The sequence below is a fragment of the Lolium perenne genome, chromosome 4 (assembly GCF_019359855.2).
Source record: "Lolium perenne isolate Kyuss_39 chromosome 4, Kyuss_2.0, whole genome shotgun sequence".
In the NCBI taxonomy this organism is placed as follows: Eukaryota; Viridiplantae; Streptophyta; class Magnoliopsida; order Poales; family Poaceae; genus Lolium; species Lolium perenne.
The window spans coordinates 226,828,182-226,853,812 of NC_067247.2; the positions used below are offsets into that span (position 1 = coordinate 226,828,182).

The window sequence follows — 25,631 nt, forward strand, 5'->3', positions numbered from 1 at the left end:
CCTTCTCCCCCTTCATCCGCGTAGTCCTCATCTTCGCCGATCCGAGCGTCAAACGGAGGAAGTGGGGCAATGTTTACCTCGTCCAATATCTCCATGTACGAGGTGTTCTCGTTCCTAACAGTACGTGACCTCAATATCTACTCGCAATGAAAAACCGAAGAAGAGTTGTATTGTGTACCTTGTTGACCCGTCGTCGAGCACGTCCGCGGGGGTCGCATGGGTCGTCGGGGTGGTTGGTGTAGCGGCGGAAGCTCCGGCGACCGCGGGAGAGGGTGGCGGGGCCTGCGAGCTAGCAACGGCGGCCGACTGGGTCGATTCGAGACTCATGGTGGAGAAATCGGACGACGTCGGCGCAGAGGAAGGTGAGGGCGCGCAGATCGGCGGCGGTTGGGAGGAGCTGAAACTTCTCTCGCGCACAAACTAGGGATTGTGTTCGGGCTGCGTTCGGTTCGCTCCGTTGGCCCCTATAAATACAGGCCGAGTATGAGTTTCGGTCTCGGCCGAATTTTCTTTTGTTAGTTACTGATCGGCGCCATTTTTTAGCCCGAAAAACTGGGGGCTATTTTTCAGTTTTGGCCCTTTTACGGCTCTGCTAGAGATGCTCTTAGGGCATGTACAATGGTGACGACTCACCTGTATGTAAGAGGTAGTTATAGGTGGTTTTGGTGATGTGGAGGAAAGAAAATAAAGAGAGAGAAGGAGGCTGTCTATAACTTTAGTGTAGCCTTCTTAGAGACAACCTACAGACACCATTTTTATTGCTGTATGAAGGATGTCTATAACTTGTACTCATATATAGCTATGACTAAAAATAGATAACTTACTATTATTGTGTACACTTGTCTATAGATGATACCAAGTAGTATTACAGATAACATGGGTCTAAACCAATGTACATACGCTTATGTGACAAGTTGTCTCAAGTGACAGAAGGTGGGGTCGTGGCCTCCTGGCGGGTTGTCGCTGGTGCGCCCCGTCCGCCCGCCCCACACCCCCAGGCCCAGCTCCCATCTCCATGGCATCATCCCTCACGCAACCACCTCCCGTCCTCGCCTCTTCCCAAGCCCAACTCGTCCCTCAGCCGCCGGCGAGCGCCATGTCTGCCCCTTCCACCTCGTTCCCCTCCACGGCCTCGTTGTTTCTCGCCAGCGGCAGGCTCCCGCGGTTTCAGTTCCAGTCGCTCCGCGCACCCACCAAGCCCCCCTATCGCTCCGCCTCCGCCTCCGCCTCCCCACCCCCCTCCTCTATGTGGTTCCGCGGCGTCGCCAGGAAGACCCTGCTTGCCCCCATCTCCGCCTCTGCGCTGACCGCTGCTCCTCGGCCGCGGATGGATGCCGAGGATGACCCCGGCCGCCGGGCGGCCGCGACGAGGGTCGTCGTGGCCCTGGCGTGTAGCGCGTTAACCTCGGCATGGTGCCGCCGGGCCCTGGCTATAGGGGCAGCCGCGGCGGGAGCAGGGGCAGGGGCGCCCGGGGCGGTGGAGGCGGCCGTTGGGGTCAGTTGGGCGGCGCTCCGAGGGAGCTGGCCCACGGTGCTCAAGATTCTACAGCTGCTAAAGGAGCAGGGCTTTGTTCTCGCCCTCTTGCTTGGCCTCTCTGCCTTCTTCTCCATGGCGGAGACCTCCATCACTACGCTCTGGCCTTGGAAGGTTCGTGCATTGAAATACCTAATAAGAAGCATATAAAGGCAATCGTATCATGCCCCCGGAGATCAGATTTGCGGTCATCATTTCATTGTTTGCATGTATTATGGGCCTTATATGTTTCCATTTGTTTTATTTTTATATCTCGAATGTTATAGGCCAATGGCCTATGCTATATAATAAGCCTATTTGCTGAAATTTTGCAATATGGTTCCATCAGGTTCGTGAGCTGGCTGAAAAGGAACCTGAGAATGGTGTTTTTAGAATGCTTCGGAATGATGTCACTCGCTTCCTGACAACCATACTCATTGGCACAACGTAACTATCGCTTTGCTGTGTTGCGCAGTGTTTCATGTAATTTACGTTTTTTACTCATACTAATTATCTTCATCATCGGTGGGATGCTTTTTTATGAATTAGTGTGGTCAACATTGGTGCGACAGCAATTGTTACCGAGGCAGCAACAGCAATGTTTGGTGAAGCAGGTGTCAGCGCAGCAACAGGTGTCATGACTGTATGTCTTCTATCCCGTTTTGAACTTCTTTGGTTAACGCTTATTTGCTCACATGGTGCGCAGGATTCGCTTTAACTGTGGAACCCTCTTCTTTCCAGGTTGCTGTTTTACTTCTTACAGAAATCACACCCAAAAATGTTGCAGTCCATAATGCCACAGAGGTTGCTAGGTTTGTGGTCAGGTGAGTGAGAATAATAACTTATTATCAAACAAGTTGTGTTGAAATACTGTTCTTGCTACACTGTATTTGAATGGGATCTTCTGTGATTTATCAGACCAGTTGCTTGGCTTTCACTTATCCTGTATCCCGTTGGGCGGATTGTTACAATTATATCGATGGGAATTCTAAAGATTCTAGGCCTGAAAGGAAGAAGGTAGGAACGTACATGCCACTATTCTTCAATATTTCTTGTTTGCTTTGTGTGGTGCTATTGAAGTTCTCTAGTTATTGATCAACTGGCAACCATTCTATTTTCGAAAAATGTCTGCACATCTATGAACTTGATCAGCTAGTATGGGAGCTTGAAAAGGGGAGTGTACCTGATGTTCACGGTGATCTCACTTTAGATATAGTCTAGGATATTTCATTTTGATTAAGACCAAATGAGGTGCTCCCAAGAAGTTTAAAATGAATCCCCTCAGAAACGTACGTCCACTTGTTCTCAGTTGTATTTAAACCAGGATTGCAGTTGAATTGGGTGTTTCCCAATACAGAACCTGTACCTTTACCGTATTATTCTTCAAATGATTTTGATTATACACAAATATTATATGTGTTTGAGTACCAAAGAAATGGTTACCGGATATAGATTTATAAAATTTCCTCGAACATATGTGGAGATTCTGTTTGACAGGATACTAGCTTTAATATCTACTAAGTTATATATTTAATAGATTTTTAAAATCCTATCCTTAAATCAACACATGGAAGTATGACAAATTTCAAATTAATTTGAACACGTCATCTATTGTTCATGCATAGTAATTACTAGCTTTGTAATTATTTTTTGAAACTTGTTGTCCATAAGCAAAGGCATTGAAGTTTATTGAATTTGGACCTTTAAGTACATAAATTGAGACAGTGATCTGTATGCGGATTTTGATGGTGTAATTACTTTTTTCAGATGCAAAAGTATTAAACAAACCCATACCCTATGTGTTTCAGTAGTAGGTTAATTTGGCATCTCATATATATTCTTGATTTTACACCCCTAGCCCACTAGCTGTAACTGCACCTTATATGCATTTTGTAAGAACAGGCAGTGACAATGTTTATATGCACTTATTTTCTTCAGTGAACCATATGTGACTGAAGACGAATTGAAATTAATGCTCCGGGGAGCGGAGTTGAGTGGTGCAATTGCGGAAGACGAACAGGTTAGATATTAATATAAGATGTACATGTACATTCACATATCTATATTCACGCCGTATGTTCCTATTGTTCTTCTTTTGGTAGATCTCCCAGCACATTTTCTTGTCTCATCCGACATGTGTAAATTTCTTGTTGTACAAATGTTGCTCCTTTAACAAATTAGGAGTTCTGCATCACATTCTGACGAAAGAATTTCACAATATTTTGTTACTTACTCTAAATTAATGCTTGCTTATGGCCCATATGTGTCCTGAACACCTGGAGGAATGATATGCCTATTTTTGTTACTACTTATGTGAAGATACTAGGAAACACTGCTTTTAAAATACAAACAGGACACATAACATCGAAATCAGCCTAACAATAACATCAGTACAATGTACATTATGTATCTGCCAGCTGCTACTATGTTACACTATTGTGAACATCTGATTTATTTGTGGTTATGTATGACTATTCTTAGTGAATGCATGACTATACTCAGCGCATGGGTCTTGTAACAGGATATGATTGAGAATGTACTCGAGATTAAAGATACACATGTCAGAGAGGTGATGACACCTTTGGTGGACGTAGTTGCAATTGATGCTGCCGCTACACTGATTGATTTCAAAAACCTTTGGGAAACTCACCAGTACTCTAGGTATTCATAAGAATCCCAACTGCCATTTAATATGTACCCTCTAGTCTTGTCATTGACTTCTTCCATTATTACTTCCAGAGTTCCTGTATTTGAGGAGCGCATAGATAATATCGTTGGAATTGTATATGCAATGGACATGCTTGAATATGTTGAAGAGGTCCATCTCTCATCTACCACTTTTAGTTACAAACTAATTATATTGATTCTTCTTTAGTCTGTACAGTAACTTTCTGAAGAATCATTTATTTTTCTTTTGCAGGTTGAGAAGTTGAAGGAAATCACCGTGAAAGAAATCGCACATATGCCTACCTACTTTGTCCCAGGTAATTTTCACCACCAAAGCGTTTATTGTTTACAACGGAGTTCGTCCGGACCAAAGCAGGATGATGCAACTAAATAAATACTTCAGGAGGCATTCATTTATCTTTTTAACTAGCTTATTCAATTATTTTCAGCTAATTATTTTATTCGATTATTTTATTTTACTCTTGCATGTTTAAGCCATGGATTATATTTTTCTTCCTAATGTTTCCTCTCATAAATGCATTCCATGGTTGTAAAGTTGATCTTTTTGATCTGGCAGATTCGATGTCTGTTTGGAACCTGCTAAGAGAGTTCAGGATCAGGCAGGTTCATATGGCAGTGGTCCTCAATGAATATGGTGGAACTATTGGTGTATGTCAAAAACCCCATCCTTTGAATTCTTTGCTTCTACAAAATAAACCCAGCTTGCTACTTAATTACTTAATTTTGGGTCTGATCCCACATGGTGTTGAAATCTACTGAATTCCCTGGGTCAGCTTTGCCAGTCTGATCCCTCCTTGGTCATGATGATGTGGGAGGGTCAGCTTCACCGGGCCGATCCTGTGTTGGTCTGGAGGATGTGGGCGAGATCAGCCTCACCATGCTGATCCGCCTTTGCCTCCACAGAGACCCACCAGTTTTCGGTTTTTCGCCCCTTTAACTTCGCAGTTGACCGTAAATAAGATGGTTAGTTACAACCGCAGTTAAACCTTTTTTTTGCATCAATGTGGGATGGGTCGGTGGCCTTCTCATACAACACAGCTGGCAGATGTCCTGTACTGCACTGTATTTCATAACTAAGTAACTCATGCTCACGGAAGTTGCCCAAAGAATTGACAATGCCATCTGTCTTCTCTAAGAGCATCTCCACTCGAAACCCCCATGAGAGATCCGGCGCTTGCTCGTATAGGGGGGCGCCGGCAATTTTTTTAATTATAGGGGGGAGTATGGACCCAGTCACAGTCCCCATTTTGGCTTTTCCTGTGCTCCCGTAGGGCGCGTGGCATATTTTCGTTGGGTGCGGTGTTAGCCGGCGCCCCCGGTTGCCTCCCTATAGTCTGGGGTTGGCCCTGGGGCACCGGATAAAGAAAAGTTCGCGTTGGCGCAAAAGTTGTTTATAGGGGACGTGACTTGGGGCGTTTTCTCTCTCCGGCGCCTGTATTTTGGCTTTTTTTGGCCCTTTGGGGAGGATGAGTGGAGATGCTCTAACTTTGCTCTCTTCTCAGAGCTGGTTTCTCACTTCCTGTGGGTGGGCTTTACAGCCTGTGTGTTTTTGTGGATGGCATCTAGGTTGGGGTTTATTTGTGAAGTCTGTTGTAACGTTTGTCTAGCAGTTGTTGGTCACAGTCTTATCTTGAGTACCGGTTGTTTCGGTCTAGTCTTAGGCATGTACAGTTGTATAAAATTTTCTATCAATGTATCAAGGTGCAAGCTTCGCGTTCTTGTAAAAAAAAAGAGTACATGTTGCAACTATTGCATGTTTCCAATTATACTGATGCATTCTCTTCCAGCAACTTCTGATGTCATTTATCCCCTCTTTAATTTGGGAATAATTTCCATACTAACAAATCGCAGATTGTGACATTAGAAGATGTGGTGGAAGAAATTGTCGGCGAAATCTTTGACGAGAATGATTCAAAGGTGATTATTCTAGGATTTTGTCAATTTGAATTTATCAGTTCAGTGTTCAATGCCATTTACTTGCATGCTGTTTTATCTCTGTTTTATCTCTGTTTTATATAGTTTTACCACTGGTGATAGTACTCCTTATTTTTTGTTAAGTTCCTTTTATCCCTTGTATTTCTCCATGTATTGGAGAAGTGCATTTCATCTGGAGTGAGGAGTTTTATTCAGTAGATCAATTGTATAAGGAGAACGGCTTGGCAAGGGGATAAGACACTAGAATGGGAAGAAGTTGACCATAGATAAGGGTGAAAAACTTTTGGTGAGATAGACTTGCTATTTCTTGCTCATTAGTAAGTTGAATGTGCAACAGGGCCGTACCTGAGAAAATTGAGGCCCTGTGCGAAACAAGAAATTAGGCCCTCGACCTAACCATTTGCAATAAGGGAAAACATGCTTTGTGATAGATCTCATGTTGGTGGTGCAATTTTTGGAAGAACATCTTAAAAATCTGTTACTACCTGAATTTAAAAGTATTAACTCTGTTCCAAATAACTGACTTAGATTTGTCTAGATACGAATGTATCTACATATCCGTATCTAGACAAAGCTGAGTCACTTATTTTGAAGTACTACATACTTTGGGTGAAAGTGCCATTGTTGAGAAGTAGCAGAGCAGAGAATGTCAAATTGAGAAGAAACCATGAAAGAAATCGATGGTAGATTGACGGTGCAGCTTGCAGTGTGCCATGTATGCCTGTTCATTGCAACAACAGATCTATTCTCACAAATCTCGACGTAATTAATCTACATAGGGGCAGCGGTAGTGAAACGAAAAAAAGAGAAAGATAGATGCATGGGTGACTTGGGGCCTCTGGAGTTACTTTGGTGGTAGATTCCAAGGTAATACTGCTCAACACATTCATTAGCCCCAACTATTTTTTAGGGAATAGATTAGGCCCAACTGAACCAGTCATTAGCAGTAGTAATGGTAATTTGGGGGCCTCCCACTCCTAATTGGGAGGCCCCATGTAGACGATCACTCTGCACATGCATCATATATGGGCCTGATGTGCATAGCTTCATATGGTTCAAACTTTATGTAACATTCCAATCTAGTTGCAATTATGTTTTTGACACAACCTAAGTCACACTCTCCTGATGAAACTAACATATCAGAACTGAAACAAATTAATATGTAATGGTGCCGTTGACTTGTACTCAGATGGATTAATGAATCTTGACTAACATTCTGAATTGGCCATAACTCACACTGACCCAGACTAAATCAACATCGACTTGGTATTAAACCAACAGGAATTTATTATCCTGACTTTGCTGTGGCTGGAACGGCACCCACTGGATTTGGATGTCTTGATGATAAGTCCTAACAGTTTTTTTTCTTGTTTCCATTTGGGAAGCCAGGAGCTCTGTTAGTCTCAGTTTCTTATGCTACTTATTTACCCCTGTAGGAGGAAATCCAGAAGAAAACAGGTAATATAGTAATGCTGGAAGATGGAACATTTGATGTTGATGCAAATACATCAATCGACGATCTATCTGAAGAGCTCAGTGTTAAAATACCAGAGGTATATTTCTCATTTGATCTCTGTTTTCTCATCACGTTGCTAGGCACTCCCTCATACTCCGGTAAATGAAGGTTTGATTTTGTATAGTCTGTTTTAAAAATGCAAATTCAGTGACAATTTGTACCTATATAGGAAGCGTTTTTCGTTCACATAATGTAGGGCGTATTGAGCGTAACAAGTGCTCATATGTGGTACATCTGCCCAGAATTAGATGTCAAAGATTTGTCTAGATTCGCATGTATCTATACACTAAAACGCATCGTATCTAGACTAATCTGCGACAAGTAATTCGGGACAGGGGGAGTATGATATAGGAAGTGGGTATTTTTATAAATATGCTAATGACTTACATCTTTTCCTGTATTTCACTTTGGGTGTCGTAGAAATAATATATGTGTACTCAAATCGCTAAAACGCTCCGCAAAAGAAGGTGTATAAATTTTTTCCGAAGTTAAACAATGTAAAGTTTGGCCAAGTTTATCGAGAACTATAATACTAAATAGATATAATTTGAAAATATAGGTAATGATGTATCTAATGATATTAATTTGACATTGTAGATTTTGATAGGTTTTTCTAAAACTTGGTCAAACTTTACTTCGTTTGACTTTTAGAACAAAATATACGCCTTCTTTTGAGGAAAGGAGGGGTTATTTACTTACATCACATGCGGTAGTATATGAGACATCAGACATGCAACTTGTAAACTGTATAACGTTCAGGGGCAGAGCTACTTTGGGGCCAACCTGGACCGTGGCCAGCCCAGGATTTTGTCACAACTTTGGTTTTTTTGCTGGGCCAGCCCACGAATGCTCCAATTATGAAGAGAAAACATGGTCTGTTGCAGCCTGGCCCACCCAGGATTTCTGTAGCTCCGCCACTGATTACGTTACAATATTGTGGAGATTTTCTGCGAGACAGATCTGCATGACATGTTTATATGGTGGATATAAACTTGTTTGTGGAAATGCAAATTGTTTGGCTGCATATTTCCATGGTGATTATTGTTTGATTTGCAGTGAGCTCATATCATATCATGCTCCACAAAAAAAACAAGATGCTTTTCTTGCATGCTCCATATGAATGCTGACATTAGTCCACGTAAACATCTGCCCCCTTCTGTCTTTTATTCGGATAATACTTTTTGTTGCCATTCTCTGAGCTGTATCAGCACAGAAAGGAGCTGCTACATCTTCAGTGAGGCTCGTGACGGTTCTTCGGCCGGAGTTGGCAGCTGCCAGCAGATGTGCTGGTGAAGCAGTGGGTGTGGGCTAGGGTTTGGATCAGGCATGAGAACCCATGCGCTATGGTACCGTGTCAAAACTATTGCTTGTACCGCCAAGTTGGCCTAAGTGGGCTGATATAGCCTATATCATATAGGAGAGCTACAAAAAAGGAAGTAGGCATAGAAGTTGTACACAAGTGCTAACGGCAAATATATCATCTGTGCATCATATCATGCCGTCTTGAAGTTCATACTGATACATGCACCTATGCTATTGATGGATGATTAACTGATAGTAGTGTACTCCCTCCTTGCTAAAATGTAGTTCATATAAGATTTTGCGAAAGTCAGACGATGTAAAGTGTGACCAAATAATTAAGAAAAAGCATCAACATGTAGAGCAACAAATCAATACCATTAGATACATCATGATGTTTATTTTTGTATGGTATATATTTGATATTATAGATATAGATGTTTTTCTCAATAAACTGGTCAAACTTTACATCGTTTGAATTTTAAAAATCTTATATGCACTACATTGTGCCAAGGAGGGACTGTGCCGTAAAATTAGTCGACTCATGTCAAGTAATGGAATGAAGACGCAGAAAAAGATGGATACCTAGTCCTCCGTTATATATGCACCTATGCTATTGATGGATGATTAATTGATGGTAGTGTATGCCATAAAATTAGTGGACTCATGTCAAGTAATGGAACATCCTATATCATGAAGACTCAGAAAAAAAACGGGTACCTAGTCCTCTGTTATGGATGTCCCATTCGTTTGAGGTTTTCTGTTGATTCCTGCATAAATCATCATCTTCCACCCTTAGGGAACTCTGGAACGTGTGAACTGTATTATGGAAAGGTTGTTTTAGTGACATGCTCCTGGCGATCACTACATCTTACCATGTAGTCCCGTTATATATTCTTTTTCTGTTAGAATTGACTGAAATCATGAAATTGGAAATACATCTATTTGCAGGGCCATCAGTATGAGACCGTGTCTGGTTTTGTTTGTGAATCCTTTGGCTATATACCAGAAGAAGGTGGGAAAATGCTTGTCATACTTGAAAGGGATAAAAGAGAAGAGAACGATGAATATCAGGAGGAAGGGTCTGATCACCAAGATGATCGAGAAACGACTCAAGCTTATGAACTTGAGGTAACTGTGACAATACCTCATGCACACTTTCTTTTTGGAGCAGAATCTTGCACGAGTTCTTTAGTACCACAATGATCCATCATTCTAAGGTAAACGTTTGAATGCTACTTCCTCTGTTCCCAAACATAAAACGTTTTGGCAAGCTAATTTAGTTTGCTAAATGTCTTATATAGTGAACAGCGGAAGTATTTCCTTGTGTATCTGTGCCACTTGTATTGCATTGTCCCTTCACATTTCCTTTGCCATTAGTTGTATGCTTGTTGATTTGGTTCTTTTTTTTTGTCCTTTTCAAATTAGAAATTTCATGATTGAATCTATTTTAGTAATGGAACGAAATGAACCCAATATTAGTTTGGTTCAGTTGTTTTAACTGGCTTGGATGCATGGCACTGAAACCTTGCTTGTCGTTTTTGGGATTTTCAGTTGCTAACGAAATGATATTTTCATGATTCTGTCTAGTTAATGGAACCCAGCCAATCTAGGAAACAACTAATATGTTCTTTAGCCTTGCACCCTTCTCTAGTATAACTGCATTGTAATTTGTAAAACAACCATTCTCTAATGAATGTATGGAAAAGACCTAGCATATTCAAAGGCTTAAGTTTGGACTTTATTATCAAAGGGATTTAAAAAATACTTCAAATCGTGAGTTTTTTTCTTTCGAGAAAACGCAAAAAGCCTTCGCGTTTCATTTCATTGAAAATGAGAGGGAATTAGTTTGTTGTTACAGTCCTCCTAAGAGGTAGGATCCGAAAAGGAAAAAACAAAGAGATACAGTACAGCTCAGTGTACATCCCAGTTTTGGGGCAGCAGAACGCATAGGCCTGGCGCCCCAGCCCTTGCCCAAAGCATGGCTTCGTCCTGGATTTTTGCGAAGGTGTCGGGAATGGACGGCTCGGCTCCGTTGAACACGCAGTCGTTGCGATGCTTCCATATGACCCAAGGCATGAGGAGCGTGATCAAGGCGAGGCCTTTGCGCAGAAGTTTGGGCGTGGCGTGCTTGGCCTTGTGCCACCATGTGAGGAGGGTGTCGGGCGGTTTCAGGTTGCTTGCAGCCAGGAGAGGACGTCGTGCCAGACCTGGCGGGAGAAGCAACAGCCGTAGAGCAAGTGCTGGATGGTTTCCATCTCCTGATCGCATAGCAGGGAGCGAGGGTGGTGCTGGAGGCGTCGGCGCTGAAGGCGAGCGACGCTCCAGCACCTGGTGCGCGAGCCAATGGAAGAACTTGATGCTCGAGGGAGCCCAGGTTTTCCAGGTTAAACGCCAGGCGTCGCACAAGGTGGAGCCGTGGAAGGTGGCCTTGTAGCACAAGGCCGCAGTGTAGATGCCGCTGGCGTTCCACTTCCATGTCATGGCGTCGGCTTGGTTGGACAGCTGAATGTGTTCGAGCCGACGCCAGAGCTGCAGGTATTCGTCGATTTCATCAATGCCAAGGGCCGTGGATGTCGCGGGCCCAACTGTTAGCTAGGAGGCCATCATCGACGAGCCTGGTGTGACGGCGGCGCTTGGGGATGCATGCGTACAAGTGTGGCGCGATCTCGCTGATCGAGCGGCCGGCGATCCAGCGATCCTCCCAGAAGAGGGCCGTGCGGCCATCACCAATGGTCATGTAGGTCGAGGCGAAGAAGAGGGCGCGTTCTTCAGGAGTGAATTGCAGGTCAAGGCATTGCCAGGCCCAGGATGTGTCGGTCCGGCTGAACAAGAGCCACCTCATGCGTAATGCGAGGCCAGCTTTCTCCATGTTCCGGATGCCCAGTCCGCCGTGCTCGATAGGGCGGCAAATGCGGCTCCAGCTAACGTGGCAGCTGCCGCCATTGGCTTCTTTGCGGGCAGCCCAAAGAAATCCTCGCTGTATTTTCTCGATGAGCTTGAGGACTTCCTTGGGCGGTGCATAGACAAGCAGCTGGTGGATGGGGACGACAGTGAGGACGGATTTGATCACCTTAAGCCTGCCGGCCTTGTCCATCAGGTGGGCTTTCCACGTGGGAAGCTTAGCAGCGACGCGATCGACCAGGGCTGGAGCTGAGCGCTGGTCGGCCTCCGGATGGTCAGTGGAATGCCCAAGTAGGTGAGCGGCGTCTCCACGATGGGGCAGCCAAGCCCAGCTGTGACGGTGGCGGCCTCGGCCTCGGTGTAGTTGATGAGGGCGCGGAGCTCTTGCTGTAGTTGACGCGTAGGCCGAAGGCTTGGCCGAAGAAGCGCAGGATCTCGCGGACGGCGGCAGGGTCGTCGTGGGTGGGCCGGCAGAATAGCACGACATCGTCAGCGTAGAGCGACATCTCCGGGATGTGTCGCCGAGGGTGGAGCTCCGCGAGGATGCCGAGGGTGGCCGCGCGTCTGATCAGCCGACCAAGGACGTCGACGGCACGAAGAGCTGCGTTGACAACGGGTCTCCCAGGTGGAGGCCACGACGGTGCGATATGGGTGGGCTGGGCTTGCCGTTGATCAGCACGCGGGTGCTGGCCGAGCTGAAGAGCTGTGCGAGCCAATCGAGGAACATGTCGTTGAACCCGTACTGGCGGAGGACCTCGAAGAGGAAGGGCCAGGAAATGGTGTCGAAGGCGCGGGCAAGGTCTAGCTTCAGCAGCACACGGGGCTCGCGGTGCTGGTGCAGCAAGCGTGCCGATTGGCGGGCGAGCACGAAGTTGTCGTGGGTGCTACGGCCGGGGATGAGGCGTTATTGTTCTTGCTAACCAGCGTGTCGAGCTTGGGGGCGAGGCGTAGCGAGAGCAGCTTGGCGAACAGCTTAGCCACGAGGTGAATAAGGCTAATGGGCCTGTAGTCACCCATCGCGTCGGGTTTCTTGGGCAGCAATGTCAAAAGAGCTTGGTTCAGCCGGTGGAATCCTCTTCCGCGTAGGGCGTGTAGCTGAGCGGAAGCCTTGACGAAGTCTGCCTTGATGGTGCCCCAGCAGGCGCGAAGGAATTCCGCGGTGAAGCCATCGGGGCCAGGTGCTTTCTGTGCCGGCAAGCGCTTGATTGCGTTCCAGATTTCGTCCTCTCTGAAGGGAGGGTCGAGGTCGAGCAGCTCGTCAGAAGGGGTGATCAGCTGCTGGAGCTCGAGGGAGATCTCGCGGGTGTCGTCCGTCCCAAGCAGAGAGTCGAAGTGCCGAAACGTGTCCTCCGCCAGGTTGTCGTGGTTGGTGAGGAAGCGATCGACCGCGATGATGCTACGAATCGTTTTTTGTGCCAGCGGTAGGTGCAATGCTGGTGGAAGTAGGCGGAGTTGGCGTCGCCGTCCTTGAGCGAGGTAAGACGGGTGCGCTGCCTGGCGATGGTTCTTTCTAGGGAGGCGAGGCCCAGGTACGTGGCTTTTAGGGTTTTGTGGAGCCACGATTCGTCGAGTGAGAGCATCCTATTCTCGCGTGCCTTGTCGAGCCTGAGGATCACCTCGCGGGACAGAGCAAGCCTCTGGCGGACGCTGCCAACCGTGCGCGCGCTCCAGCTGCTGAGCATCCTCGCGGTGGCCTGTAGCCTTAGCCAGAGACGTAGGAACGGGTCCGCGGCGTCGACGGATTGCCAAGCCTCCGAGACGACGTCGTGGAATCCGTCCTGGCGGAGCCTGAATTCCTCGAATCGGAAGTAGCGGTGGGCCGTGGGCGAGGGGGTGCAGTCAAGCAGCAAGGGGCTGTGGTCTGAGAGCACGGATGCAAGGCAGTGGAGGTGACATTCGCCGATCAGATCTTCCCAGTCAGAGGTGCAAAGGGCGTGCAAAGGGCTCGGTTGAGGAGCACGAGGGTGGGAGGGTCTTGGCCGTTGGACCAAGTATAATGCCTGCCCGTTCAGGTAGATTTCCTTGAGGGCAAGGTCGTTGATGCAGCGTCGGAAATTCCCGATGAGGCGCCTGTTGAGGTTTCCGTTGTTCTTATCCTCGCCGTGGTATATTAGGTTGAAGTCTCCACAGAGTAGCCAGGGGCGGGGCAGGCAGCGCGCACGTGCCGGAGTTCGTCGAGGAAGGCGATCTTAGCTTTGTCATCTTGGGGGCCGTAGACGACAGTGATCCACCGGGTGGGTAGTTGGCCACTGAGACCTTTGCGGAGAGGGCATCGGTGGTGAACAATGGGTCGGTGATAGTCACCTCCCTGCTCTTCCACGCGAGGAGGATGCCTCCGCGAGTGCCCGTGGCCGGTAGGTAGGTGTATTCGTCGAACTCGGAACCCAAAGCCTCGATCACAATATATGAGTGAATGAGCTCCATTTTCGTTTCTTGTAGGCATACAATGTCGAACTCGGAACCCAAAGCCTCGATCACAATATATGAGTGAATGAGCTCCATTTTCGTTTCTTGTAGGCATACAATCGTAGGCCGCGCACGTTCCAGATGATGACCTTGAGGTTGCTACGCATTGGGAACATGGTCGACGGGGCGCTGGGCGGGGAGGTCAGCTGGGAGCTCCTTGTTGACGAGTGCGGCTATGGCGGCGATCACCGGGCGGGAGAGAGGCACGACAAAGATGCTGTCCTAGGCACGCATCTCCACGGCGGTGATCACCTGGTTGACACCGATGATGCCGATGGTGCGTAGCAGGTGCACTTGCGCGCGTCTTTCAGCTGTGGGAGGGGCGGCGGTCGTCGCAGCTTCGCACTTGGCGGATCGTCCGCGCCGAGGCGAGGAGAGCGTCTGCCGGCGGGCGGCGTCCGGGGCATGGCAGGGCAGCGCTGAGGACCTTGGTGGCGGCTTTGAGGAAGTTGCCAAGCGTCCATGTGGTGGTGATGGCAGGGCTGGGGGCGATGCGAGCTCTGGTGCGGCGCATGGTGATCGGTGGCGACGCAAATCTGCTCGCAGGGCAGGGCACCGGTGAGCACAACCTCGGCGAAGGGTTTGCAGCTGGGTCGCGTCGACAGAGGTGGGCTCTTGCATCGTGGGCTGCACTTCCAAAACGACACAAAGGGAGCTGGGGAGCTGGCCGGTCAAGGGCGTGGCCAAAGTTGGCGCGGGAGAGGCGCCGACGTCTCTTTCCTCCGGGTTGTCTTCATCCGCGGGCCCCGTGCAGTGGTCAGGCGTGTGCATGGCTTGCCCACCTTCCTCCTCCGGCGTGGGGCTGCGAGGGCGTTCGTGGCTAGGGGGCGCGCGGGGCGGCTTTGCCTGAAGCGGCGGCGGGGCGCTGGAAGCCGTCGGCGTCGACCTGGGCGCCGTGGGGCACGCGGTGCACCTCGGAACGTGGGCCAAGGCGGGCTTGCGCCAGCACCCTGGCGGTGGAGGTGGCGACCGGTGGTGGTGGTGGCGGCGTGGAGGGTGCTGGCGACGTGTGGCGAGGAGCAGCGGAGGAGCGCGACGAAGCGCCGGAGCCGCTGTCGGTTCCCAGCCAGCAGCGGGCGCCGGAGTCGGAAGGGGGTGGCCATGGTGGGGCGGGGACTTGGTGGCCGGCGGGCTCGGGGCGGTGGCTAGGTTAGGCTAGGGGAGCTGGAGGAGGTGGGAGAGCTCCATTCCACCGAGTGAATAGTAAATTCTTGAGTTGTTTTTGAGTGGGATATACAAGCACGCTTGTTTTCACTTTCCTTATTAGTGACATTCATTCTTCAAGTTTGCACAGGGAACTTCGCCAACTCTTGAAAATCTACTTGCTCAAGTTACGATTAATGTTCTTCCAAAATAACAAACCAAATCCAGAACCGTAGCCGCAGTTGGAATGTTACCCATATTCTTCGTTTAGTTGTTTCCAACTACCAATCTCCTAAAGTTTCTTACACATAGTTGACTACATTTTCGTTTTTTTTATAAGTTTGCCCTTTTAAATGTCTGTCCTGGCCTTTGCAGGTACTGGAAGCTAATGCACGAAAGGTGAGCAAAGTACGTTTCAAGCCAATAAGCAGCGAATGTGTAGACAGTGACAACAAGGGTGTGAACCGGCTGATGTCGAAAAAGATAATCAAAAGGAAGAAAAAGAACCCTGGTGATTCTTCGGACAGCGATGATGATGAGTGCCCTGATATAACCGAAAATGGTTGCCCTGCAGAGCTAATTTCATACTCAGATGAGAAGAGTGCGGAGCTAGAAGATGCTGGCAGTTCCACAGCGACAAGGTAACAAAGAAAACAATGAGCACCGTTGTACTACTGGCAATAATTACAGCTCACCACCCTCCTGCCCCTAGTTTACAACTCAACCGAAGAAGAGAAAAGAGGACAAACATAGTAGGCTTGGTTACCAAAAACAGCAAGAGTAACACCGAGGAGACGGAGAGGGCTAACAGCTTAGGGCAACATTTCTAGTAGTAGCAGTAGTAGCAACTAATCTAGAGGTGCAGTGAAGTGTCGACATCAACTTCACTGGAGGCTTGCGTGTAGGCCTTGCTGGGCCACAGGTCCCCGGCGAGCGAGTCGCCGCGGAGCTGGATGGTTTTGCATTCAGAAGCAGTTGTGGTGGCCGGCACAAGCGGGAACAAGGCAGCGGTGCCACGCAGAGGCCTGCATGGATACAAGAGCTCCGGGTGGAACAACCATCTAACCGGCTGCTCCCCTGGAGCAGCAACAGCCAGGTCGTTACTGCCGACGCCGAGAGCATGAGGAAGGAGGTCAGCTTCGCGAGTGGTGAGTATCTGGAGAAGCCTCACCTCCCGCTTCTCCTTGACCCTCTCCAGCTCCCTGAACCTCTGCTGCAGCAGCGCGATGGAGGAGAACATCACTGCGCCTTCGTTGCTCTGCACCCCCATTGATGATTGATGAAGAGAAATGTGATGATTGAGTACTCCTAGAAGTTGAGTTGGGTCGAGTTTTCGTTTCTGTGTCTCCTTTGCTTTGGTTGCTGCTGTGTGGGGCTTGTTGTGGAGGGCGTTGGTAGTGGAGAAGAGCATCGTGGCTACTTATAAGCAGCAGGTTTTTGTCGCGGCGCAGGTCGTCGTCTTATGGTCGTGTTGCAAGTTGGTTTAATTCGTCCCCCCTTTGCATTATTTGATGTATGCTATGTTATGGGATGGTAGAAAATTATAATCTAGGAGTATACTAGTGCCACTAGGTGGGAGGATCTGGGAGGGGAGACTGTCACGTTGTCCGAGAAAGAGAGCGGAAACGTGCAGCAGGTAAGAGAGGGGCGCGTGGGATTGTCCAAGGAAACTGGCCCTGGACGCTTGCGGTTGTGCGGTTTCCGTAGGTGGGAATCGTGTTGTGGGGTTGGCATGATTGTTTCCTGTTTGTCTCCTCTCTCAGCCTTTTCGTTTCCCACCCTCCCTCCCTTCTCTGGAAGGAGAGGCCGTGCTTGCCCTGTTCTTCTTTTCACTCCTTTTCTTTCCCTAATCACTGCCCCTATCGTCTAAACAGCCAGATGGTTGCGTCGGAAAATGCGCTCTCTCTCTCTCTCTCTCTCTCTCTCCCTCTCTCTCTCTATTATTTGGTGGAGCTAGTAGCTCGGTGCTGTGGGTTCTATTTCGCGTCGGTTGTGTAGAGTAGCGTAGCGCACTTCTGTGGTGCGGCTGAGATGTACAGTAAAATCCAGCGCTCCTTTCAGATGCCAAACTGTTCGCTGCATGAGCCCATGTCTTCGTGTGATTATATGGTCTTTGCTGCGGTCTTTGGTGCAGAAAGCCCGACTTGATTTTGCCTCTTCTCTACTCTGTGTTGACCGGATTTTTACACGCTCTACTGTAAGTTTTCAATTTCATACTACTAGTGGGATACAGTAATCTTTACTATTAATAAATTGTGATCCGTCTATTCGTCCTCTCCTCGACCCACTCGAGCCCCGAGCCCTGCTGATCGATCCCAGGAATATTGTTTTTGCGAGACATAATAGTCGATATAACAGAACATTATTCATTATAAACCATAATCGTCTTACAACAAGAGATCTCATGATCCAATTTAAGACAATAGTTGATCTACAGATCAAATACAAAATACACAGCGGAAGAAACGTAGTAGCGGTCCATCTGTTCCACAGGCAACACTTGACGTTGGGAGGTGGTCCTAGTTATCATAGACGTCCTGCTGTCCATCCTCCTGGTACTGGTGCTCCTCTTCATAATCTGGCCATTTGAATAGTCAGGGATAAATCCATGAGTACTTTATAAAGTACTCGCAAACTAACACTAATAGAAGTACTAGTAGCTCTAATAAGGGTTCTAAGCTTCTAGGTTTATTTGCACAAAGCTAGTTTTATTTCATAAACACTTAGTAATTAAAGACCCCTTTTATTTGCCTAAAATTACTCAAGTGGGAACATTAGTGTTATTCCCACAACTTGGTGGTAGTCAAATCAAGTTCACCTTTCAAGTCACAAGTCATTTTTAAAACATCTGACAGTGGAACAGTATGACCATCCAACCGTCCATGACCGCCGACGCGGCTATTCGAATAGTTCAACACTCTGCAGAGGTTGTACACTTGTGCCACAACTTTTGATTACATCCGTCAGGGATAGCCCTGAATCATCATACTCAGTATGCGGATCATCAACCATTAACCTTTCACTTACATATCATAGTATAGGCACCTCCCCTATGAGCTTGGCCTCCTAGCGATGGCAATCTGCCCTCCTAGGAAATGCACATGGCTTGGGTAGGACATTCATCTCTTTTTCATGTCATTTCACTTTCAACGGAGGCAGCCTCAGCATAACCTATATGACGCTTGTTCAGAGGGAACCCATACTAACATACATAAATTTCCAGCTAAGCCTTACCCATTATCAGGTATTGTGGGGGTACTCTAAAATTGGAATGGTATCGCATCCGAACCCAACCATCAGTTTTTATCAAATTCACATTGTCATTCAGAGGTCATATTCACCTTCAAAACTTTCAATAGAATGACTCATCATCCTAAGGCTTTCAAAGTCATTTGATTCACAAGTTCCAATCTAGAGTATTCAATTTTAGTTTCAACACTAGCAACTAGTCATGAGGGGTGCTAACTACATTTTAGCTCTCTAGGCTAAGTTTGAAGCTCTTGTGGTACTCTACACTTGATCATGGTAATATCTTGTATTGGTAATAGCTTTCCTTGGTTGGTACAGTGGTCAAAGTGTTCCTCCTCTTCTTCGTAGAAGACCTCCTCCTCCTCGTAGCTTCGGTACTAGCGTCTATAAACGGACACGAGGTATACAATCACCAAACAAGACTTAAGTAGACTATTTATCACACAAGATGATCTAGCATCATCACAATCATCACCCAACTTAATACTAGGGTTTTCTTTATTTAGTTTTGAGAAAAAATAATTTCCTATCGTTGAACAATTACTAAGATTTAATTTCCTCAAATAATAGAATATGATGCCATGTAACAAAAGTCATCACCTCACATAAAATTACTTGGTAAAGTGATTTAAATGAGATGCTACACCTCATAGGTTTTAAATATCATTTTTGAAATAATTTAAATGGGCTAGAAATAACCACATAGCCATTATTTGAATCTAGCCCAAGATCATATGAAAAAACTATTTCATATTTTTACATATTCAAATAGAGTATTTGAAATGTGAATTATGAGAGTTTGAATCACCTCAAAATTCATTATGGTTGATTTTTAATAAATGTTTGAATTTTGAAAAGATACTGCCTTGTTATTTTTGTTGCAATTTCTCTGTAATGAATCAAAGGTTGAGACCAGTGGGGTTGGATAGATATTTTCATCTACTTTCACAAATTTTTTGAATCAACTAAATTGGCTTGGTATATTTGTTTTTATTCACATTTGAACAAAGCACCAGTATTCAAAATTTGTTTAACACATTTAAATTGAATTCAAACGAATGGGCTTAGGCGGGAAATAGAAATGGGCCAGAGAGAGCGCGAATGGGCCGGCCCAGGGGTGCGTCTCACGCACGCGCGCAGCCTGACACTGGGTCCCACGCGTCATCGACCGTTAAAACCCGAAACGGTATGAGTGAAAGGGGGCCGTGGGATTAGAAATAAGATCGACGGCCGAGGCTCGTCGTCGTCATCGACGAGCTCAAACCCTACTGGCGGTGAACCTAGGGGGTCAGAGGCTCACCGGAGGTCCGGCGAGGGTCGGGAGCGATGGAGATCGACGTTGTCGACGACGAGGAAGCCGATGGTGGTCGCGGTAGTTCCAGGGGTGCGCTGCACCGTGGACCGTGGCCAGCCCAGGATTTTGTCACAACTTCGGTTTTCTTTATTTTGTTTTGGGAAAAAATAATTTCCTCTCATTGAACAATTACTAAGATTTAATTTTCTCAAATAATAGAATATGATGCCATGTAACAAAAGTCATCACCTCACATAAAATTACTTGGTAAAGTGATTTAAATGAGATGCTACACTTCATTGGTTTTAAATATCATTTTTGAAAAAAATTAGATGGGCTAGAAATAACCACATAGCCATTATTTGAATCTAGCCCATGATCATATGAAAAAACTATGTCATATTTTTACATATTCAAATAGAGTATTTGAAATGTGAATTATGAGAGTTGGAATCACCTCAAAATTCATTATGGTTGATTTTTAATAAATGTTTGAATTTTGAAAAGATACTGCCTTGTTATTTTCGTTGCAATTTCTCTGTAATGAATCAATGGTTGAGACCAGTGGGGTTGGATAGATATTTTCATCTACTTTCACATTTTTTTTGAATCAACTCAATTGGCTTGGTAGATTTGTTTTTATTCACATTTGAACAAAGCACCAATATTCAAAATTTGTTTAACAGATTTAAATTGAATTCAAACGAATGGGCTTAGGAGGGAAATAGAAATGGGCCAGAGAGAGCGCGAATTGGCCGGCCCAGGGGTGCGTCTCACGCACGCGTGCGGCCTGTCATTGGGTCCCACGTGTCATCGACTGTTAAAACCCGAAACGGTATGAGTGAAAGGGGGCCGTGGGATTAGAAATCAGATCGACGGCCGAGGCTCGTCGTCATCATCGACGAGCTCAAACCCTACTGGCGGCGAACCTAGGGGGTCGGAGGCTCACCGAAGGTCCGGCGAGGGTCGGGAGCGACGGAGATCGACGTTGTCGACGACGAGGAAGCCGATGGTGGTCGCGGTAGTTCCGGGGGTGCGCTGCAACTCCAGCTCCTTCTGCTATGGCTCCGGCAGAACTCCGGCAAGAAATTGGGGCGCGGTGGATGAAATTGGAAGGGGGCAGTGCTTGAGGAGGGTCAGTGAGAAGAGAGGAGTGGAATGGTGTGAAGGAATTGAGCGGGGGAGGCCTCCTTTTATAGGGTCGACGAGGTGCTGCGGGGTGGCCACGGGTGCGGACGGTGAAGTGATGCTACAGGCAGCGAGCGTCCAAGGCGAGGACGGTGGACTGTGCACGGTGTCATGGCGATCATCACGCGCGTCATCGCAAGTAAAATGGTGGCCAGAAGCAGTGGTGCGGTCGATGTCTCTGGCGGTACCGTGGGGGACGTCGGCGACGAGGACGACGACGACAGGGCATGGGAGAGAGAGGGGGCATGTCTGGCGTGTTCCTGGTGTCTTGGTGGTGCTCAGGGCGGACGCAGGGGTCAAGGCGAGGACGGAGTCGACGGGGCGACGACGTGCTCTGGCGTTCCCGTGGACATGGCCGTGCACGCTCTGGCGTCACTGGGCGCCGTGGGCACGTCCTGGCCAGGGCAATGCCGAGCTCTCCTTGGTTGATGGCTAGTACCAGCGTGCTCAGTGGAGGAAGGTCAACCTCCAGGACAAGGTAAGGTAGGCCAGAGGTGAGAGTAGAGAAGGGTTGGCATGGTGAGTGGCGTGTGCATGACATAGGCTTGGCAAGGTCATTTTTCTCCTTTGAACAGTGGTGCCAGGGCATGGCTTGGTCCAGAGGATGCAAGGAGGAGTGATGGATGACCAAAGCATGGATGGTTTAGGCAAAAATTCAATGGATTTTAGAGTGTATGCTCAAAGTCAAATGGTGCACACCAAGTGTTTGATAAAATGGCCGAAAGAGATTCAAATTTGAATTTTGTCAAAATCTTTTATGGGTGTGATATAAATAAAGTTTGGCATCTCTTGATGGCCTTGGTTTGAAAAGTGGAGTTGGTTTGGTGAAATTCAAAAATGGGATGATCTAGAATCTGTTTCAATGTTGCAACTTTGGATGCCATTTAAAAGCATTTGAATTTGAATCAGCAAGGTTGGCCAACACCAAGTTGTTCACCTTTATGTTTACTATAGATCTGGTCAAAAATATCAGAAGGTTTGGTTTAGAAAATAATAACCACAGGGGTTCAAAGTGGGCATCATGTTAAAATTGTCACATATGACCATTATCACATGTGCAAGGGTTTTTCATTTTCTTTTTATTTGTTTTCATTTTGTTTGACCAAATTGTACTCTTTTGGGTTGATTGAGTGTTAGGTTGAGTTTATTAATGGTTTCAAACCATTTACACAAAGTAAACATGGCATATGTTAAGATTTGCAAATGTGGCCATAGGCTCATATGTGATTCTATTTTTATTTTATTTTATTTTTATTTGTTTCTATTTGGATCCAAATAGGAATGGTTTAGGGTTTTAGAAACATTGTCAAACACTTCAAACAAACCTCATGGCAACATCACAACATTCCTTCATTCATATAATAGAAAAGAACTTGACAATAGTCAAGTCTTTTGTTAACCCTAAAATTTGGATAATTTGAAAAATTGATTTTCTCTGTTTTCACAAATTTGAGATGTTACAAACCTTCTCCCCTTAAACAAAATCTCGTCCCGAGATTTAAGAAAAATTGGGAACCTAAGAGAGATTGGGCAATTCAGTCCTAATAAACGGGTGCGATGCTTTGAGTTAACAGGAAAACATACCCTGCATGGTATTTGGTGCTTCCTGGGCTTCTGTTGCACTCATACGGTAGAAACGACCGTTGTGGTTGTTCGGGTTCCTTCCAGTTGAGACACGACGCTTTTGCTGGGCGGATGCAGCGGTATTGGGTGTTGTCTTTATCAGTTTCTTGGGGTACTCATTGGAGTAATGACCAATAACTCCACATTCATAGCAGGTCACTGTTGACTTGTCCTTTGGGGCAATGTGGACAACATTGCTTCCAGTCCTTGGGGTAGTGTTGGTGTTGTTGTTACCATTATGGTTGTTGTTGTTGTTGTTGTTGTTGTTAGTTGTTGTTGAAGTTTGGACGGGACGTCGTAACAGGTGGCTTGTTGGGTCTTGGTGCAAATCCTGCAGGCGAACTGGTGCGGTACTTCTGTGCATGGTTGGACCCATTCTGGTGCATCATACGACGCTTGCGGTTCTCATTTGCTTGGTGAAGCTTTCCTTCCATCTGGATGGCAGAATGTAAGGGTATTTTACCCTTATCCATTATTTTGGTAACAATGACACCGTGCTAGAGTATTTGACCTAATACGTTTACAAGGATTATCTCAGGTATTAGGCAAAGAGGCATAAATGGTGTATCAAAGGAACAAGAAGGCTAAAGGAGACCCCCCACTTCAACAACAATCGAAAAGGGGTCTACAGCAGAAATCCGGTCTGCCACCCGGTCGGACCGGGCTCCAGACCGGCTGGTCCGGCGTGCGGTCCGGTCGACCGGGCGCCAACCGGGCTCCAAACCAACGCCTGAATAATCCGGTTTGCCGCCCGGTCGGCCGGCCTCCAGACCGGCGAGCCTGGCGTGCGGTCCGGTCGACCGGGCACCAACCGGGCGCCAACCGGAGGAGCTCCTAGACGAAGAAAAGTGGGATCCGGTCCAGCATCCGGTCAGAACCGGTTGGTTCGGTCACTGGTCCGGTCTGACCGGCCTCCAGACCGGACAGTCCGGTCAGGGGTCCGGTTGACCGGGTTTGTCGAGAGAAAAGCTGAGGTGGCAAGTGACCAACGGCCATATTTCGAAGAACACTATAAATAGGCCTTCTCCTACCTCAGAACAGTTAGGCACTACACTACAAGCTGTTCTTGAGCTCTCTCTCTCTTACTCCATTATTAGAAACACCAAAAGCCTCCGATCTCCCTCCTCCTCCACCCAAACTCAAATCCCTCCGGGGAATCACTAGAGGATGACCCGATCTACTGTTCTACCAAGCCAAATCTCATTCCCCCTTGTATTCATCGAGAAGCTTGCTTCCTAGGGTTCCTTGGAAACCCTAGGTGGGCAAGAGGAGTCCGGAAGCATCCGGGCTGTGGATTTGCTCCGGGCAAGATTGTGAAGGTTTGGGGGCTACCTCAAAGTCTACCACAAGTGAGTGAGCTATTCCTTCGTGGGATAGGCTCCGGAGAATAGGGTGAGCCTTCGTGGCATGGGGAATCCTTCGTGGGACCTCCACCCCTCCAAACGTGACGTACCTTCTTGCAAAGGAAGGGAACACGGGAATACATCCTCGTCTCCGCGTGCTATCTGTTATCTCTAACCGAACTCCTTACTTGTGATTTAACTGCCTGAGAGAGCCTTCGTGCTCGAGTTAGTTGTATCCTCATATAGGTTGCTTCACCTAGTTTGCATTAGGCTCACCTTTATATTCCGCAAAGCCTAATATTGCAAAGAGAGAATTAAAATCTGTAGAAACCTATTCACCCCCCCTCTAGGTTTACCATCTCTATACTTTCACAGAATCAACTAGTGCTTCCAGGTCAACAAACGGAATATTCACTAGCACTGTCTGCATCTCATCATGCAGTCAATTCAGAAATCTTTCCTTCTTCTTCTCATTGGTGTCGGTCTCATCCGGGGGGTACCTAGACAGAGTAAGGAATCTGTCACGGTATTCTACCACGGACATCCTTCCTTGCTTGAGCTCTCTGAACTCATCCCTCATCTTCTTAATCAGACCCGGTGGCACATGATATCTGCTGAACTTGATCTTGAAGTCCGCCCAAGTCATCATTTGTCCTCCATTCATTGCATGGGCACTGTTCCACCAGGCTCTGGCAGGTCCTGACAGATAGTGGGTGACAAACAACACTTTCTCAGCAGCGTCAACTCCTACAACTTCCAGGTTGTTCTTCATTGATTGGAGCTAGTCATCTGCATCTAAGGGCTCTCCAGTCTTGCTAAACATTGGGGGATTAGTATTCTGGAAATTCTTCAACTTAGATCCAGGATGATCATGAGGTCCATGTCCTTGGTTGTTCTGGGCTATCTGCTGCAGTACGACAAGGTTGGCTTGCCGCTCAGCTCTTTCGACTTCTCTATCTGCCATCATCATTTGTAGCATCTGCAACATTGCATCTTGGTTGTTGCTGCAGGTTGGAGGGGCCATCTGAACATTGAGGTAGATCATAAGATAAGAGGGAATTTTCTATGGTTTGTTTGGTTTAAGTTTGAAAAGTTTAAAACTTGAGTAGTGCTGAGGTGGTAAAAACCAACGACACTTTTTCATTCATTCCAAACAACACATATTACAACTAGCACACCAATGGTTTTAAGAACCATTTCCTCGTTCTACGATACAAAGGGGACATATACAAACTCACACCTACGCAAGTGCTCGAGTGATACTACTCTTCATCCGAAATGGTGGTTTCTTCGTCTTCATGGGTAATGTGCTTGGCGAAAGGCGCGGGCGTTGTCCAACTCCTTGCGGGTCTTGTACAACATGAAGTCCAGGTAGGTAACATAGTGGTTCATCTCCGGGTGCGGTGGCATGGTTATTGGCCTTCCCATGGGGTCATGTCTTGGGTAGTAAAAGAAGCGAGTGTTCTTGAT

At 46.9% G+C, this 25,631-nt stretch overlaps 2 protein-coding genes across 3 annotated transcripts; one reads left to right on the forward strand and one right to left on the reverse strand.

The window, feature by feature from the left end:
* Positions 1–980: 980 nt before the first annotated feature.
* On the forward strand, positions 981–16,951 carry LOC127323243 (DUF21 domain-containing protein At1g55930, chloroplastic). Of its 2 annotated transcripts, none has more exons than XM_051351411.2 (14): positions 981–1,648; positions 1,863–1,960; positions 2,063–2,156; positions 2,255–2,337; positions 2,432–2,530; positions 3,452–3,533; positions 4,035–4,174; positions 4,253–4,331; positions 4,434–4,497; positions 4,758–4,849; positions 6,053–6,118; positions 7,573–7,689; positions 9,903–10,171; positions 15,840–15,969. In XM_051351411.2, the coding sequence occupies exons 1-13, from the start codon at positions 1,016–1,018 to the stop codon at positions 10,155–10,157; spliced, it is 1,902 nt and encodes a 633-aa protein (XP_051207371.1). In that variant the 5' UTR covers positions 981–1,015; the 3' UTR covers positions 10,158–10,171; positions 15,840–15,969. The 2 variants fall into 2 exon arrangements, with proteins under 2 accessions (XP_051207371.1, XP_051207370.1); XM_051351410.2 differs by having other exon boundaries at positions 987–1,648; positions 9,903–10,082; positions 15,840–16,951.
* LOC127323244 (uncharacterized) lies at positions 16,107–16,875 on the reverse strand. The gene has a single exon (XM_051351412.1). The coding sequence runs from the start codon at positions 16,873–16,875 to the stop codon at positions 16,318–16,320; it is 558 nt and encodes a 185-aa protein (XP_051207372.1). The 3' UTR covers positions 16,107–16,317.
* Positions 16,952–25,631: the final 8,680 nt, after the last annotated feature.